This window comes from Carlito syrichta, unplaced genomic scaffold (genome assembly GCF_000164805.1).
Source record: "Carlito syrichta isolate Samal-C Ts95f unplaced genomic scaffold, Tarsius_syrichta-2.0.1 Scaffold309739, whole genome shotgun sequence".
Taxonomy (NCBI): Eukaryota; Metazoa; Chordata; class Mammalia; order Primates; family Tarsiidae; genus Carlito; species Carlito syrichta.
The window spans coordinates 364847-384208 of NW_007253835.1; the positions used below are offsets into that span (position 1 = coordinate 364847).

Here is a 19362-nt window from a genome sequence, read left to right on the forward strand (position 1 = left end):
CCGCTCCCAGTCACTGCAGCCTCGACCTGCTGGGCTCCGGCGATCCTTCCGCCTCAGCCTTCTCAGTAGCCGGAATTACAGGCGTGCGCTACCACGCCCGGCTGATTTTCTGATTTTATTGTAGAGATGAGGTCTCACCAAGTTGCCCAGACTGGTCTCAAACCCCTAGGCTCAGGCAATCCACTCACCTCAGCCTCCCAAAGCCGCGGGATTACAGGTTGAGCCACCGAGCCTGGCTGGAACATCTATTTCTTTGTTGAGATTTTCCATTTTATTTGCTTCAAGAGAATTTGTAATTTCTTGTTAAAGCACTTTTGTGATGGCTGCTTTAAAATCCTCAAGAAATAATTCTCCTTTCTGTTCATCTTGGTGTTGGCATCAGATTGTCTTTTCTCATGTGAGTTGTGATTGTCCTGGTTCTTGGTATGATAGGTGATTTTTTATTGAATACTGGACATTATACTATTATGTTAGGAGACTCTGGGTCCTATTTAAATCTTTTATTTTAGCAGGCAGTCACCCTGCTAAAATAAGTTTGACACTCAGGTCTTTGGCCTACGTTTGTGAGCTGTAGTCCAAATGAATTTTTAGAGTCTTTGTGGTGTTATTATGCTTAATTTATCTCGGGTCGCAGTAGCACTCACTGGTCCCCCCTGATGCTGACTGACGGGCAGTAGGAGTGTTCCAGGCTGGGCTGCTTGGTACTTCCAAGCCTTTGGGGACAAAGGCACTTCCCAAGCTAGGCACTTGCTGTTGTAAGAGTTCCCTTGCCAGCAACCCCAGTCACATGGTGCCTCACTGGTGGAGGGTACTGGATCTAATGGAGAAGGAGTGTGCTTCCCAGGAGGGCACTTGCCATAGGATAGCCCTGCTGAGCTATCAGATCACCAGGTGCCTTTTTTTTTTTTTTTGAGTTGGAGTCTCACTTTGTCACCCAGACTGGAGTGCAATGGCCGCTCCTGGCCACCGCAGCCTCGACCTGCTGGGCTCCGGCAATCCTTCCGCCTCAGCCTTCCAAGTAGCTGAAACTACAGGCGTGCAATACCACGCCCAGCTAATTTTTGATTTGTTGTAGACATGAGGTTTTGTCAAGTTGCCCAGGTGGGTCTCGAACCCGCGGGCTCAGGCAATCCACTCACCTCGGCCTCCCAAAGTGCTGGGATTACAGGTTGAGCCACCGAGCCTGGCCTTTTTTTTTTGAGTTGGAGTCTCACTGTGTCACCCAGACTGGAATATATTGGCACGCTCCCGGCCACCGCAGCCTCGACCTGCTGGGCTCCGGCGATCCTTCCGCCTCAGCCTTCCAAGTAGCTGGAACTACAGGCGTGCACTACCATGCTCAGCTAATTTTTGATTTATTGTAGAGATGAAGTCTCGCCAAGTTGCCCAGGCGGGTCTCGAACCTGCGGGTTCAGGCAATCCACTCGCCTCAGCCTCCCAAAGTGCAGGCCTTTCAGTGGGGGCAGGGAGACTCAGGCCCAGAGGGGAAGGGGATCATCTCCCAGATGCTTATTGTGAGTTCCCAGCCAGTGCCCCTTGCTGCGGCTGCCAGACTCACCACGTGTTGGTGGGGCTTTTGTTCCACCTGGGCTGCCTTGCGCTGCTAGGTTGGGGGTTGGAAAATGCTGGGCATAGGTCACCATCTTCTGTTGGGTGGGAGATTTTAAGTCCTCCTCCTAGCCGGGTGTGGCGACTCACACCTATAATCCCAGCACTTTGAGAGTTGAAGGTGAGAGGATTACCTGAGCCCAGGGGTTGGAGACCAGCCTGGGCAACTTGGCAAGACCTTGTCTCTACAATAAGTCAAGAAAAATTAGCCGGGCATGGTGGCACACACCTGTAGTTCCAGCTACCTGGAAGGCTGAGGTGGAAGGATCGCCTGAGCCCAGCAGGTTGAGGCTGCGGTGGCTGTGAGCGTGCCACTGCACTCTAGCCTGGGAAACAGAGTGAGACTCCGACTCAAAAACAAAAAAAAGACACCCTCCTGCTTTGTTGTTTCTCTAGCACTAGGGTCCCAGTTCATCTTTCGTTTTTCATCTGTCGGAGTTATTTGGTTGGCTCTTGTATTATTTCTAGGGTTGACAGTTCTACCTAGCAGGGAGGAGCAGGAAGAAACAAATTTACACCATTTTGTATACACCAGAAGGCCTGGCACGACACAGTATCTATTTTTGTAAGATAAAATACTGTAGAGAAAATAAACAAAAACAAAACAAAAAAACACAGTATCTGTTTTTTATATTTTTTAGAAAAGTGCTATAGCAAATGGAAAGTTATTCTTTCACATTATATCTGTTACTGGAGGGATATCATAATGTATTTGCAAGAGAGAAAAGCTAATTGCGGTATAAAATGTATAATATAATCACCACATTTTTCTACAAACAAAAACTTCCTTCTAGTATTTGTTTGCACATTTGTGTGAAAGAAAAATGTGTAAGGATAACCGCAAGACTGTTCATACTGGTTGCTAGGGAGACAGGAGCAAGATTATTACTTTTATTTCTATGTATTGTTTCACTGATTACAGTGGGGAAAAAAAATTTTTTTTCCTGGCTGCAAATTTATTCAACACCCAATAATTCCCTCCAGTTTTTTTGAGGTGGATGACCACGTCCATAACCAAATCCGCCTCTCCCAATTGGAATTCGGGTGCTGACCCAGCCCCAGCCTTGGCTTCCTGGCCAGCACCCAGGGGGCACAGCACGGTCCGTAGGTCTCTCTGTCAGTTTGCGCTCTAGTGAGTCTCCCAGGTTGCTCGCCCTGCAGACCTTGGGGCCGAGGTCTATCAGTCTCTGGACGGCTGTGGTCATGGAGATACTGGATACCCTCGTTGGCAAAGTCCCTGTAGAAATGTCTCCCGGCAAACTGTTCCTCCATGTAGCCACAAGACTTAAACTGCACAGCCATCATTACATGAAGGTGGGGTACATGCTTGTCTGTCAGCTCTGAGTGTTCAGGCATATGGACAACTTTCCTGGCCACCATGAGTCTCTCCTTAAAGAGGAGCAGTGGTTCACACCTGTAATCCCAGCACTTTGGGAGGCCGAGATGAGTGGATTGCCTGAGCCCGCGGGTTCGAGACCAGCCTGGGCAACTTGGCGAGATCTCGTCTCTACAATAAATCAAAAAATTAGCCAGGCATGGTGGCATGCGCCTGTAGTTCCAGCTACTTGGAAGGCTGAGGAGGAAGAATCTCCTGTGATCAGCAGGTTGAGGCTGCGGTGGCCAGGAGCGTGACACTGCACTCCAGCCTGGACGGCAGAGTGAGACTCCAGCTCAAAAATAAATAAATAAAAAAATTAGACGGGTGTGGTGGTGCATGCCTATAGTTCCAGCTACTTGGAAGGCTGAGGTGGGAGAATCGCCTGAACCCAGCAGGTCGAGGCTGCGGTGGCTGTGAGCTTGCCACTGCACTCCAGCCTGGACAAAAGAGTGAGACTCCAACTCAAAAACAAAAAAATTGTTAAGATCAACCTTCTAAGAAATTGTTTGGTTGCATGGAGACCACTGATGAGCGCCCACACCCGAGGGGGGCCAAGCATCCATCTTCTGACAAAACCTGAATGATTCCTGCCCTTGCCTTAGATTCTGCTGCACAAAAGCACTAGAAGGGAACTGGCTTTCTCCTCCACCCTGTCAGTCACCCAGAGATCCACTGAATAAGGGAAGGAGCTCCCAGCATGTGAACTCAGAGTCTTCAGTCTGAATGTGTTTTTATTTTATTTATTTATTTATCTTTTTTTTTGAGTCGGAGTCTCACTCTGTCACCCAGACTGGAGGGCAGTGGCCGCTCCCGGCCACCGCAGCCTCGACCTGCTGGGCTCCGGCGATCCTTCCGCCTCAGCCTTCCCAGTAGCTGGAATTACAGGCATGCGCTACCACACCCGGCTGATTTTTTGATTTATTGTAGAGATGAAGTCTCGCCAAGTTGCTCAGGCGGGTCTCGAACCCGCGGACTCAGGCAATCCACTCACCTCAGCCTCCCAAAGGTGCGGGATTATAGGCTGGGCCACCAAGCCTGGCTTGAATGTATTTTTATATTAGATACAACATTTTTAAAAATTGGCTTGGTGTGGTGGCTTACTCCTGTAATCCCAGTACTTTGGGAGACTGAGGCAGGGAGGATTGCTTGAGCAAAGGAGTTCGAGACCAGCCTAGGCAACAGAGTAAGACCATGTCTCTACAAAAAAAAAAACAAAAAAACTGAAAATATTAGTTGGGCTTGGTGGCAAGCGCCTGTAGTCCCAGCTACTCAGGAGGCTGAGGCAGAAGGATGGCTGGAGCCCAGGAGGTCAAGGCTCCTGGGAGGCATGATCACGCCACTGCACTGCAGCCTGGGTGAGAGTAAATCTCTATCTCCAAAAAAAAAAAAGTATAAGCAACATTAATTCTCTCTAGGTAGCATTACAAGGAAAGCATTATACCATCTGTGTTTGGGGGGCTGAGGACAGAGACAAACATGTTGGCAACTGCCCAGAGGTTCACCCTCTCCCCTACTCTTTCCAGCAGGCTGCCTAAGCAACCTTTTGTTTCTGGTTCACCAATGAGACTGCTAGGCTTGTTTTCCTTGCCAAGTTCAGAGGTACTGTGGAACATCGCTTGTACTGTTTTTGAAAACAAAAGGACTTAGGTGCCTGTGATAATGTATTCTGAGGCTGAAAGAATATCGATCATGGCCTGCATCCAGTCCAACATGTTTCTAAACATAAATATTTTTAAAATATTAGACATTTGTCCTGGTAACTTGGAAATTTAAAAGAAATTCATAGAGTGAAAGAAGACATTATGCAATGTTTTCAACTTGAAATTCCTTCATACCCATTTTTAAGGTTTTCAAATGTTGGAAGACAACGTTCCTACAACAATAAACTAAAACAAGAAAAAATACCTTCTTGATGGGGACAGATAGGGACAGAGTTTTACACTAGCTTGAGCAGTGGGGAACAGGACAAGATTGTTCTCTGCAAATGGTATGATTTCACTGAGGAACACAACAGATCCTTTATAATCAACCTATTCTGTGAGCACCATTATAGCAGCCTCAACACAAAGATGCAGGGTGTAAACAGATCCTTGTGTCTTGGCCTCCTCCATTGGCAGTCTCCCACTGGACCTGGCTGCTTGTTCCACTGAAACGCTGGCACCTTACCTTGGATCAGGACCCAGTATTAGTCCTCTGTCTCACAGCACAGGATCTAATTCCTTGTTTCGTACCCAGTAACACAGGGGACAAGGTATACGTATCAACCAAAACAGTGTTTTAAAAGGTTTTTGACCACAGCCTTCAGTAGGAAATAAGTTTACACTGTGATGATGAGTATACACATGTGCAAGTGTATGCATAGATGCTCAAAAACAAGTTATGCAAAAATCTACCTTACCTATGTACAACATATTCTGATAATTTTTCTTCTATACTATTCCATTTTTTTAAATGCCAGTGCTGCACTAAATTGATTTCTAATCCACAAATGGGTTCTGACCTGTATTTTGAAACACTGTGATTTCTGATACTCTCATAATGAACATATTATATTCCTTAAGTTAATCAATTTGGACTTGTAAATTTTTTTTTTTTTTGAGTTGGAACCTCACTCCGTCACCCAGACTGGAGTACAGTGGCCGCTCCCGGCCACTGCAGCCTTGACCTGCTGGGCTCTGGCGATCCTTCCGCCTCAGCCTTCCAAGTAGCTGGAACTACAGGCACGTGCTACCACGCCCAGCTAATTTTTTGATTTATTCTAGAGATGAGGTCTCGCCAAGTTGCCCAGGCGGGTCTCGAACGCACGGGCTCAGGCAATCCACTCACCTCAGCCTCCCAAAGCGTGGGATTACAGGCTGAGCCACCGAGCCCGGTGGACTTGTAAATTTCTAAGAAATAAAAATATATATTTAAGTGAAAATACCCTACAAAAGGGTATTTCTCTTCCCTGGCACACACAAAATGCGAAAAGTTGAAAGTCATTCTGAATTAGCTGGGTGTGGTGTTAGGTGCCTGTAGTCCCAGCGACTTGGGAGGCTGAGGTGGGAGGATTGTTTGAGCCCAGGAGTTCAAGGCTGCCTTGAGCTAGGATAGCTGCCCTCGAGCCTTGGTGGCAGCGCAAGAACCCATCTCTAAAAACGAAAGAAAGTAAACAGTAAAAGTAGGAAAAACTAAGAAAGAAAATCATTCTGAAGAATTGGTAGACATATGAGTTGCAATGACCTGCAACACAGATAAACACAGGCAAAGCTGGCTGGGGAGCCCGAAGGAAGAGTGGGAGGCACTCCCTGGAACCCAGCCCATCTGGACAGAGGCAAAGGAAGACGTTTATATCAATGCTGCCAAGAGGCTTGTCTTCCTTTCATAAGACTCTTGGGGCTGGAACCTTAAATGCCAAATTCTATTTTCTCCTGTCAGATGATAAAAGTAAATGAGCATTTTCTTCAAAATCAGAGCACTGACTTTGGACCTGTTCAAAATAGCTAGCTTCAGTTAGAACTGGTTCACTAAGACATTCGACTTTCTCCTTTTTTTTCCCCAAACAATTATTAGAATTTATTAGCCAAGGAATAGCAGCTGGACGAGAAATAAACAAAAAAATACATCTCAAGAATCTTTAAGTACACTGCCTATTTACAATTTAAGTGTCATATTTTAGAAGGCCACTGTCTATCCTTAGTAAACGTACTCACTTCTAAAGCCACAATGTCATAGGCCCACTTGTCAATTAAATTAATATCCACTGTCCTTTGGCTCAGGAGACTTTTCATCTGACTTTGGTCTCTGCATTGACATCAGAAGAACGCTGTTTGGTGGTTTAAGGCTAACCCTCTGAAGGTTAATCCTGGCTCTGGAGGCAGGTGCTTTCTCCATGAAAACTCCCACCTGGGGAGCTCAGATGACACAGACAACACACAGAGCACAGCTCTGCATCCGCCCTCATCTTCCTACAGCGATGTCCACACCAGACAGACAAACAGAAGACAAGGCAAGGGTCTGCGAAGAGCTGACACTGCAGTCTATGAGGGGAACATGCTTCCGTGTCGCTGGGGATAAACCAGGTTCTGGCACCTTTCTCAGCAGGGAGCTTGACACCAGCATTTACAGGATCCCCTGGATTTCCAACAGCTCCCACAATCTGTAAGGTCAGAAAGTGCTTTCGAGCAGGCAGTGGCACCCGCACCCGGTGGGACACACCTCCTGGGTCCGAAACCACTCCATCATGTGGCTGGTGTGGCCACCATGCCCACAGGTCAGGCAGAAATTGGACGACCCACGTACGGCCACGTGGCAGATGGCACACTGGAATGTGAAGCCTTTGCAGATGGCACACTGTGTGCCACGAACCTCACTCCGGCAGTGGCTGCAGTACACACCAAACTCTGGAAATGGGAGAAGACAGGCAAGACAAGAAGCAGCGTGAGTTCAGTTCGGAAAAAGAAAACTGGGCATCGTCAGGCAAGAAAGATGTTTTCCTCTTAGGATTTTATGGGAATCTGCTAGACCAGTAGTTTTCATTTTCTTTTTTTTTAAAAAGCAGAATTTCTTCTGCCATCTGGATACGCTTTATAAAGGGCAGTCGCTGTCACTGCAGTGGTGGGAGAGGGCAGGGGGCACAGCAGGTGCCTGGCTCTCAGGGGCCCCATGTGGAAACTCCATGCCCCACAGCAGGGGATGGCTGGGTCCAACGCCTCTTCCTGCCCCTCAGCTGGTAGGGACTTGGCACACACGAGGCATTTACCAGGCAGCAGTTGAAACAACTGAATGACTAGCCCTCTGTACTGCCCACCTACCAACTGGCCAAGCGGCATCAGAGGGCCCATATCAGGACACCACAGCCCCTCTCCACCGCCCTGTGAGCACTAGTCCCACTGGGCCACCCTGAGTACAAATCTTGTAACAAGCTCAATCTACTCTGCTAGAAACGGTCCCCTAACCAAATCTCGGCTTACTCTGCTGGCCTCTGGATGAAAGGGTGATTCTTCCTTAAATGCTAAGTCCACAGGGTCAGGAGGGGTAGGGACTGTGCCCCATTACTGCCTCCAGACCGTTACCTATCCTCTTGAGGCTATGCCTTCTGGCTTCGCCAGGCTTTCCCCTCTTTCTTTGCTGTCCTCCACTGACATTCTGGAGATCCACTCCCATTCACTGAAGACTTCTGTTCTTGGCCCTCAATCTTCCCTCTGCCCCAGTTCTTAGCCATGATCCTTGGTGTCCAAACTCCACACCACTAACCCTGTGCACACCTGGCTGTTCAGGTCTTAGCCCTCACCTCTAACCCACTGCTTCTACTCCTCTGGTCCATTTGCCCTTTTCTGGCTGCAATTTGTCCTTTTTCCCAGCCTGAGTTACATGGACCAACTTTATAATCATGTTTTTTGCAAATGTCTTCAACTCCCTTGCTCTTCTCCTGTACCACTTGGCAAAACCTCAACCCTGGAAGAACTGTATCAACTGACCACTTCGTGTCTGCCCCCAAGAAGATGAGTAATACTGGAGAGAGGCAGACGGTCAAGAAACATTCTCACTTCATACCCACAATCGAGCCGGGTTTGGTGGCTCAGCCTGTAATCCCACGCTTTGGGAGGCTGAGGTGAGTGGACTGCCTGAGCCCATGGGTTCGAGACCCACCTGGGCAACTTGGCGAGACCTCATCTCTACAATAAATCAAAAAATTAGCTGGGCATGGTAGCGTGCACCTGTAGTTCCGCTCCTTGAAAGGCTGAGGTGGAAGGATCGCCGGAGCCCAGCAGGTCGAGGCTGCGGTGACCGGGAGTGGCCACTGCACTCCAGTCTGAGTGATGGAGTGAGACCCCGACTCAAAAAAAAAAAAAAAACAAAAAAAACCCAAAAAACAAAAAACCCACAATCGCACATGGACACCCAGCTCTGGGCAGAGACTGAGTCTCTACAGTTCCCTAAGTGGCTACTTCAGACCCCTGCCATGCTCTGCAAACTCATGCCTCTGTTCCCCTCTTGCCCATTTGATGGCCTCTTCTGTCACTTACCTGAGAAAACAGAAGTTTTGAATGGGGATCCCTGCATCCTTACACCACCATATCAAGTCCCCCTGGTTTGCTCTGCCTTTCCTTCCCTCTTACGGAAGAAGGGTCCTTTCTTCCATCAGAACTGGCTCCTCTGCTGTACGACAATTGGTGGCCATAAAAATATGCCAATAGGCCATGCTTTTATTAAGCCCTGGCCCAGCCACATGGGTCATGTTTTCTTAAGCTTTGGTCCCCTCCCCTACCTTGGACTCTCTCTCTCTCTCTCTCTCCCCTAATTTATTTTCTAAATAAACTATATTTTCCAATCTAAAAAAAAAATTCTAAGCCAATGGGTTTGAGACCAGCGTGGGCATCTTGGCAAGACCTTGTCTCTACAATAAATCAAAAAATTAGCCGGGCATGGTGGCGCACACCTGTAGTTCCAGCGACTTGGAAGGCTGAGGCAGAATTGGCTAAGCCTCGCAGGTCGAGGTTGTGGTGGTTATGAGCGTGCCACTGCACTCCTGCCTGGGCGACAGAGTGAGACTCTAACTCAAAAATCAAACAAACAAAAAATATACCAATAAAAATCTATTTAATACATGGTAACTAAGGACAAATTCTATGACAGTCCTAGTTAAGGTAAGCCCTAAGACAAATCAGACTGACTAGATAATTTTGGCTTAAAAACAGCAATGTCTTCTCCCTGTAAGCATAATTTTTTATATTATACAAGATTTTGGTTATATTCTCATGAAAAGCCTAATTAGTTTAAACTTCTTAAATTTTCATTACTGGTTTTATTGGTCTGATAAGACAGTACTTCCTTTCAACATTTAAAATTATGAAAATGTAAATACTGTTTAACTAAATTGAATTGTAATTTTTAAAGAGTTTGTTCTTTGGCACTTGAGATAACTGTAAACTTAATTATTCTTCATATCTATCTGGGTAAAATTATTAAAATGTCGTCTCTCTGAAAAACTCAAAATATCATTAATAATTGTGTTTTTCTCTATAGTGAATCAGCTTAAACCTAATTTCCAAAGTCCTTATTCACTTTAAAACCTTGAGCTAATATTTTATTTAGTTAATTAGTGAATAATCTTTGGGACATCTGGACAATTTCTAAGTAGATTTAAATTCACAAAGACAGAAAATGCAAAAACAGTTGGGTGTGGTGGCTCATATATATAATCCTAGCACTTTGGGAAGCTGAGACAGGAGGACTGCTTGAGCCCAGGAGTTTGAGATCAGCCTGGGCAATGTAGTGAGACCTCATTTTTACAAAAAAAATTAAAAATCAGCCAGGCATCGTGGAATGTTCCTATAGTCCCAGCTACTCAGGAGGCTGAGATGGGAGGATACCTTGAGCCCAGGAGGTTGAGGTTGCAATGAGCTGTGCTTGTGCCACTGTACTCCAGCCTGGGGGACAGAGTGAGACCCTGACTTAAAAAAAAAAAGAAAGCTGGGCACAATGGCTCATGCCCGTAATCCCAGTACTTTGGGAGGCAGAGGCAAAAGGATTGTCCAAGCCCAGAGGCTGGAGACCAGCCTGGGCAACTTGGTGAGACCTCATTTATACAATAAACCAAAAAATAGCCAGGCATGGTGACTCACGCCTGTAATCCCAGCACTTTGGGAGGCAGAGGCAAAAGGACTGCCTGAGCCCAGGGGCTCGAGACCAGCCTAGGCAACTTGGTGAGACCTCATTTCTACAATAAATCAAAAAATAGCCAGGCATGGTGACTCACACCTATAATCCAAGTACTTTTGGGAGGCGGAGACGAGAGGATTGCCTGAGCCCACAGGGTGGAAACCAGCCTGAACAACTTGATAAGACCTCATCTCTACAATAAATTTTAAAAATTAGCCAGGTGTAGTAGCTCATACTTGTAGTTTCAGCTACTTGGAAGATTGAGGCAGAAGGATCGTCTGAGTCCAGCAGGTCGAGGCTGTGGTGGTCATGAACATGCCACTGCACTCCAGCCTGGGTAACAATGAAATTCTGACATATATACATACAGATATACAGACATAAATAAGCAAGACGGATGTGGTAGCACGCATTTATAATTCCAGTTACTTGGAAGGCCGAGGTGTAAGGATCGCCTGAGCCCAGCAGGTCAATGCTGGGGTGGTCATGAGTGTGCCACTGCACTCCAGCCTGGGCAACAGAGTGAGACTCCAACTCAAAAAAAAAAACAAAAAAGAAAGAAAATACAAAAACACCAAGACATTCTCCCTTGCTTCTTATTGGTATACATAATGGAATGGCTCAATGGTATTTAACAGATGGAGAAGGATACATAGACATCATCAAGTCACCACTTTGGAGGGTACAAAGGGATGTGGAGCGTGTTCAAAATAACAGAGTTGTCAAGGTGTCATATATCCAACTATCTTTGGAATGTTTCGACAATCTGCTAACGATGTCTGCATGTAACAGACAGTTCTAGGTTTCTTCTGGGTCTTTGAGGGAAGATACCTCTCTCTCTCCTAGCCACCACCAAAGGGTCTATACAGAGCTTTTCTAAAAAAGCTTAGGCTGGGTGTGGTGGCTTATGCCCATAATCCTAGCACTCTTGGAGGCTGAGTAGGGAGGATCCCTTGAGCTCAGGAGGTCAAGGTTATAGTAAGTTATGATGGCGCCACTGCATACTCCAGTCTGGGCAGCACAGCAATACCCTGTCTATTCTTTTTTTTTTGAGTTGGAGTCTCACTCTGTCGCCCAGACTGGAGTGCAGTGGCCGCTCCCGGCCACCGCAGCCTCGACCTGCTGGACTCCGGCGATCCTTCCGCCTCAGCCTTCCAAGTAGCCAGAATTACAGGCATGCGCTACCACGCCCAGCTGATTTTTTAATTTATTGTAGAGATGAGGTCTCGCTGCCCAGGCGGGTCTCGAACCCGTGGGCTCAGGCAATCCACTCACCTCAGTCTCCCAAAGGCGCAGGATTACAGGCTGAGCCACCGAGCCCGGCCCCTGTCTATTCTTAAAAAAGAAAAAAAAAAAAATCCTGACCATACAAGGAGAAGTAATGCTGGCAATAAAATTTGGGATTTGGGAAGACTAAGCACATCACATACCACAATCAGGGAAAAACTCAAAAAAGCAAAAATCGTTATATATCCTGAGACTTTTTTTTTTAAAAGAATATTGTCTAGCATTATCCCCACAAATGAAACCTTGAACCCTGTCTGTAACTATCTAACCCCTATATGAAAGCAACTTTACCCCTCGAATTTGCTATGCTGGTTTGTCTGTGGATATGGGTTGATCCTTGCAGACAAGATGAGCATGCAGGGAAACTAATGTTTTCCCACTGAGAGGAGCTGACCTGTGGCCTTGGTAGCCTTGTGATATTTTTCTTTCAATACCTGCTGTGTCCTATATCGGGGCAGGCCAATTCCTCCAAAGTGTGAACTACTTTGTAAAACTTTGCAAATGAAAACAATTCTTTGAATGTTTCTGTCTACGAGTTCCTCTACAATCTTCCTGCCCCGATTTTTAAGTTCTGGGATTCTGTTTTTACTGGTATTAGGATAGATGACTCATTCTTGACTATCACTTAAGTCTTCATGAATTTTTGTTTCAGACTCTTTGACTAAATTATGGACTGCTTGACCTCCCCCTCTCAGCTACACCTTGTATTTCTTTGTACATCCTCCAGAATCCAGCATGATGCTTTGTAACAGTACATGTCAATAAGGGTTTGGCTGATTGATGAGTTGATACATCAGTTCCACATCGCTATGATTCATGCATTTCCCAGAAAACTAATTTTAAAAGATAAATTGCTCCAAGACATCATTAATCTTTTCCTGGGACACTTTCCATGCATTTAGAGATGTGTTCAAAAAATATATTGCCCAAATAGCATTTTGTGTCTGCATTTCTTCAAGTATATATACAAAAATAATCCATATTAAAATAACCCTTGTTATTCACTATCTAAATCTTTTTTTCAAATAGAATCTATATACACACACAACTTAAAGAGTCAAATAGTTCTATGCATCCTATTACAAAACCCAGCACTCCTTGCCACCCTCCCCTATTCCTCCCTGGAAGAAATCCTTCAGTTGGTTTAACTGTTTTTGTTTTTACCTCCTTTTCTCTAAACAATGTGGTTGCAAAGTGACATCTTCATCATCTTCATTTTCATATATGAGCATCATTTATTGACTTTCTGTAGGGGAAATCTCTTCACTCTCATCTCCCCAATTGCACATCCACCACTCACCCCTTAGCTCCCCCACATAGTTCTATTATCTTTTGGGTTGGATCCACATTCCGTTTCTTTTTTTTTTTTTGAGTTGGAGTCTCACTCTGTTGCCCCAGCTGGAGTGCAGTGGCCACTCCCGGCCACTGTAGCCTCGACCTGCTGGGCTCTGGTGATCCTTCCGCTCAGCCTTCTAAGTAGCTGGAACTACAGGCGCGCGCTACCACATCCAGCTAATTTTTTGATTTATTGTAGAGATGAGGTCTCGCCAAGTTGCCCAGGCGGGTCTCGAACCCGTGGGCTCAGGCAATCCCACTCACCTCGGCCTCCCAAAGCGCGGGATTACAGGCTGAGCCACGGAGCCCGGCTCGCATACCGTTTCTACATTCTTTATCTAGGTAAACATTATTCAAGTCAAGCTATGTACTATGACAACTTTCCCTTTCTTGTACATTTTGTTTTTCCCAGAGTTAGCAATTATCTTTTTTCCTCCATTGGCTTAGTTTGCTATGTACTTATCAATAATTCATCTCCAAACTCTCCCTCAAATATCTGAATCTTCTATAAATACACGGAACACTGAATACACTAAATATTTTTTCAATTTCTCTTCTTGGAGACAAGGTTACTGAAGCTCCAATCTAGACAGGTCCATCTCTCAATCTGTCACTGTGAGCTCCCTTCACCAGCATCCAGATGCCCTTATTTCTGGATTGAATCCATCCCTCCTTCTTAGGCTGAAGGTTCGCTTTCACACTTGATTGATATTTGGGTACAGAATTCTCAGTGAGAAATCGTCCTGAAAAATTTGAAGGCACTGCTGCCTTGCCATCTAGTTTTCAGTATTGCTTCTGAGAAGTGGGAGGCCACTCATATTCCTTTTTTTTTTCCAGTTGGAATCTCCTTCTGTCACCTATGCCGGAGTACAGTGACATGCTCACCGGCCACAGCAGCATCAACTTGCTAAGCGCAAGCAATCCTTCCACCTTAGCTTTCTAAGCAGCTGAAACTATAGGCACGTGCCCCCATGCCTGAATAATTTTTTTTTTTTTTTATTATAGAGACGAGGTCTCGCCTACTTGCCCAGACTGGTCTCAAATCCCTGGGCTCAGGCAATCCTCTCGTCTCCACCTCACAATGTGCTGGGGTTATAGGCATGAGCTACTGCGTCTGGTAGTATTCCTAATCCTTTGTATATGCCCTGTTTCTCTCTCTGGATGCTTCTAGGGTCTTTTCTGTACCCCTAGTATTTCTTCATTTATAATGCTAGGGGCCTGGTGGGCCCTTTCCATCTGAAAATGTGTTTACCTTCTCTGAAGAATAAACTTCTAGCATTCTAATGGGGTAGAGGAGGGATGATAACCTGCTCTGCAGACTAGAAGTGGGAATCTGGGGCAAATAACCCTCATGTTTTTAATCTTGCCTTCAAGCCATGTCCAGAGGCACTCGAGCCATGGAGGAGTCCTGCATGTGCTTTGCTGTGTTTCTGACTGCCAGGCAGGGTTCGGCTTTATCAGGCCCTGTGAAATTAGCTACCACTAACCCATGTGTTTCCCAGACCCCAAACTGTATTGTCAACATTACTTCTTGTGCAGTTAGGCCTTTTCAGAAAGCCTCTGTGTACACGCTTTTGGTGGGGTCTGGAGGAGAGAGAAATCAAGGTGTGCTCAGTCCACTGTCTTTGGTGGGCTTTCATTTCAACCTGTAAAAATCTCTCTCTGCTTAGATTGTTTCACATCACCATCTTGCTTTTCCTCAAAACACATTGTTGTCTCCATCTTTAATTTTCACTTATGTATGTATGTATATATGTATGTATTTAAAGACACTGTTGCCCAAGCTTGAGTGCAATGGCATGATCACAGCTCACTGCAGCCTCAAATGCCAGGGCTCAAGGGATCCTCCTGCCTCAGCCTCCTGAGTAGCTAGGACTGGTTAATGTTTTTACAAATTTTTTGTAGAGACAGGGTCTCACTATGCTGCCCAGGCTGGTCTCAAACTCCTGGCCTCAAGCGATCCTTCTGCCTCAACCTCCCAAAGTGCTGGGATTACAGGTATGCGCCATTGTGCCTGGCCTGGTGTCTCATTCTAAGTCTCTATTTCTGGTTCTTCCTTTAGGAACCAAGTTTTGAGTACTGGTTTCTCTCAAGGCCCAGGGTGGGAGGCCTCTCCCTACCTGCTTCCTTTCCACCCCCAGGTCTGAGGTTAATACATGCATTTCCAGAGCTGGAATGCCATATACACGCCAGAGATCCCCAAATTCCCACTTCTAGCCCAATCTCTTCTCTGAGCACCCAGCTCACATCCGACTGCCCATGTGACTTCTCCAATTCGTTATCTCACCCACATCTCACAGTTCATCATAGCCTCAATCTCCTGGGTCTCAGGTAATACTTCTACATCAGCCTCCAGTGTAGCTGGAACTATGGGCACATGCTACCATGCCTGACTTATTTTTTATTTTTGTAGCGATGAGGTCTTGCTATGTTGCCTAGGCTGGTCCCGAACTCCAGGCTCAAGCAATCCTCCCTCCTTGGCCTCAAAGTGCTGGGATTACAAGCATGAGCCACTACACCAGGCCTACCTCACAATGATCTTCCAGTTTTTCCATCTTAGACACTGGCACTGCCATCATCCCAGCTGCTCAAGCTGGAAATCTAGGAATCGCCAGAGGTTATCTCTCTTCCTAGTCCCACATCCACATTATCAGCAAGTCACATTGAGTCTAGCACTAACACATATTGTTATCCATCTATCTCTCTCCATCACAGTAACACCACCCTCAGGCCAGGCCAACCTCTGACTGCTGTAACATCCCCAAAAGGGCTTCCCACTCCTGCTCTGCCCTCCTCCATCCTCTCCTCCTATGACAGCCACAGTGACCCTCTTAAAATGAAGCCCAGAGCATTACTTGTCAATGCCCTTTGAAGCTTACCAGGGGACTCAAAATACCATCCACATTCTTTTCCGCCACTCCCAAGTCTCTGCCTGACATGCCCTGATTGCCCTACGCTCTAACATGATCCCACTCTTCTCACGCACTGTACTCTTGCCATGCCGCGCTTATGACAGTCACTTTCCCGTGGGCTGCCACTCGACATGGGGTGCTCTGCATGGACAGCTCTTTCTCATCCTTCAGAGCTCAACTCATCAGAGAGGCCTTTCCAACACACCTGACACGTCTTCTAAGATTCTCCCCCTGTTCTCCTTGCCCCAACATCATTTCTGTTTGCTCATAAATTGTATTTATCGCAATAAATAATGATTTAATTTTGCTCCCCCACTCAGCTGTAAGCTCCATGAGAGATAAATATTCAAGAAGCTTGGGACAGACTCAAAATGCCTCAGACATTTCTGCTTATAAATGAGAAGCTAAAACTGCATTCCAAGCCTAATGCTGTGGACAAATTAAATGACAGGACCTTTCAGATTGTGACAGGAAAAGAAAGAAATTCATATTCACCAATGCCTTTGTGAGGATCAGGGGGACAGGAGACAAACTTTAGTACTTCAGCTCGTTTCTCTCTCAGACCCCAACGGTAGAGGATTTCCCCATAGCATTTCTTAAAGTCGTCAAATTGCTGTGTATTAGCAGGGTCTAGAAGCCTGGATAAAATTCAAAAGATTTCCTGTCAGTTCCTTTAAGGGAAAAAAAAAAAAGCTCAACACAAGGGGCACTAACATACTCCTCTTAAAGCAAGAGTCATGTTTTTTTTTTTTGTTTTTTTTTTTAAGAGTCATGATTTTTGAGAGTCTAGGGTCCTGGGATCTCAGCCCTGCCTGGGAAGGTCGTTACCTTTTATTTTTATCATGCTGGTCCCGTTCTCGCTCACGAGGGTCACTGTAGGTCAGACTCCCAAAGCGGAGCTCTTCTGGTGAAGACTCTCCCCAAGGGGAAGAGAGATGTTCTGTCTCTCTGCCTGCTGAAGAAAATGAAATGGGAAGGAAAGATGGAAATCAGAGAGGGCCTGGAAAATATTTGAAAGCTCTCATGACACAAGATGTGTCCAGCTGATTCCATGGAAGAAAAGTAAGCTAAGGTTTGTGACCAGCCTGGGCAACTTGGTGAGACCTCATCTCTACAATAAATCAAAAAATTAACCAGGCGTGGTGGAGCGTGCCTGTACTTCCAGCTACTTGGAAGGCTGAGGTGGAAGGATCACCTGAGCCCAGCAGGCTGAGCTGCAGTGGCCGCGAGTGTGCCACTGCACTCCAGCCTGGGTGACAGAGTAAGACTCCAACTCAAAAAGTAAAAAGAAAAGAAAAAGAAAAGTAAGCTAAGCTGAAGATTCTGAAAAACAGAATGAAGGGGAGCTCTTTCTTACCCTCACCTTTTTTCCCTAGGCATTTATCATTAAAGGAACTTGGTAATTAAGTACCCGCATTATGCTAAAGCAAGTCAAGTCATGGCGCAGTGACAGAGTAAAATGTCATGCAATCATTATTTGTAAAGGCATTTTATTTTTATTTTCCTTTTATTTTTAAGTTTTGAGTTGAAGTCTCACCCAGGCTGGAGGGCAGTGGTACACTCACGGCCACCTCAGCCTTGACCTGCTGGGTTCAGGTGATCCTTCCACTTCAGCCTTCCAAGTAGCTGGAACTACAGATGCCCGCCACCACGTACAGCTAATTTTTTGATTTATTGTAGAGATGAGGCCTCGCCATGTTGCCCAGGTTGGTTTTGAACCCCTGGATTCAGGCAATCCTCTTGCCTCCACCTCCCAAAGTGCTGGTATTACAGGGTGAGCCATTGTGCCCGGCTTGCAAAGTCATTTTAAATGGCATAAGAAAAAGCTCATGATAAAACTTTAAAAAATAGAACACAAAAATTGCGCATACAGAATGACTACACTCACTGCCACCCAACATATACACACAAAGATTAGAAGAAAATGTTCTAGAATGCTAATGGATGCTATTCCTAGGTGGGAGGTCTACTATTTTCTTTTATAATACTTTGTGTTTGCTTTTCTTTGGTGGGCATTACTACTTTTAAAGTTAAGATCATTTTTGGAAAAATTTTTTTTAAATCCTGGAAACACAAATACACCTAACTCATCAAAACAGACCTTTATAACCAGCTGGAGTCAGGCCCAGTTTTATTTCTCTGTGTTGAAAATGGTCATAGAAAGAGGCAGATGATGGGAAGTAGCAGGTGTGACCATGGAAGGGGCAGGCGAAAGAGAAAAGACGAGGACTGGAGTGGGAAGTCCCATTGTCAGTTTCTCAAGTAATGAGATGAAAAGCAACCAAGCAAGGCACAGACACCCACCAGAAACTGGCCTGTTCAACATGCAAGGCCAGACCTCCTGGCAACAGTCTCCCTATCACACTAAATGTAAAGAGAAATGAGAAACAAGAAAAAAAATATGGGGAGTATGTATCAACTAAAGATTACATAGGTTGTTCCCAGCCAGGTCAGCCCACTCTACCCTCTTTCAGAGTGTACTCTCTCTTGCCTAAATAAAGCTTCCAGGAAAGGAGGGAGGAAGGGAGGAAGGGAGGAAGATTATTTTCATATTAACGACTTGTACACAGCTATTGGAGTACCAAAAATCCAGCGTAGCTAAGTCATTTCCATACTAACCTATGTTCCAGCCACCAGTGTTGAGCCCTGGGTCTGACATACTGGAGCAGGAACCAGAGGAAGTAAAGCTAGGCTACAGATGGGAGGAGAAAGACAGGACTGGCATCAGAGCACTGTTCCACATGACAGTTTATGTTGAGAAAAAATAGGAAAAAACCAGAAAACTACAAACTTACATATCGACTATGGGATACCACAAGATTAGAAGAACGGTTAGGAAAAGGCCCAAAGGGGTTTGGTATTCCCTGAGGCCGAGACTGGGCTTCGAACACGCTACAGAGCATAGCCAGTGTCTGAACATCCCGGAGCCGGCAATAATGAGCCAACCTGAAGAAAAAGAGGAGAGGAAAGAAAACAAGTCAAGAGAAGGGACCAAGAAAGGGCAGCGATCACAATCATGGCAGGTTATTGCCATAGGGGGAAGATTCTTTTTTTTCTTTTTTGAGTTGAAGTCTCACTCTGTCACCCAGACTAGAGTGCAGTGGCCGCGGCCGGCCACTGCAGCCTCGACCTGCTGGGCTCCGGCGATCCTTCCGCCTCAGCCTTCCAAGTAGCTGGAACTACAGGTATGCGCTACCA

The 19362-nt window shown here is 45.9% G+C and overlaps 1 protein-coding gene across 1 annotated transcript in view; it reads right to left on the bottom strand.

The window, feature by feature from the left end:
• Window positions 1-6513: 6513 nt before the first annotated feature.
• The window catches only part of WDR59 (WD repeat domain 59), a 121918-nt gene continuing 109069 nt past the window's right edge, over window positions 6514-19362 (bottom strand). Inside the window, exons 22-26 of the mRNA XM_008067730.2 lie at window positions 18960-19110; window positions 18784-18856; window positions 16993-17119; window positions 16660-16802; window positions 6514-7368 (exon numbers count right to left, since the gene is read on the bottom strand). Coding sequence (XP_008065921.1) covers window positions 7133-7368; window positions 16660-16802; window positions 16993-17119; window positions 18784-18856; window positions 18960-19110 — 730 coding nt within the window. The 3' untranslated portion in view covers window positions 6514-7132. The remainder of the gene's footprint in view (window positions 7369-16659; window positions 16803-16992; window positions 17120-18783; window positions 18857-18959; window positions 19111-19362) is intronic.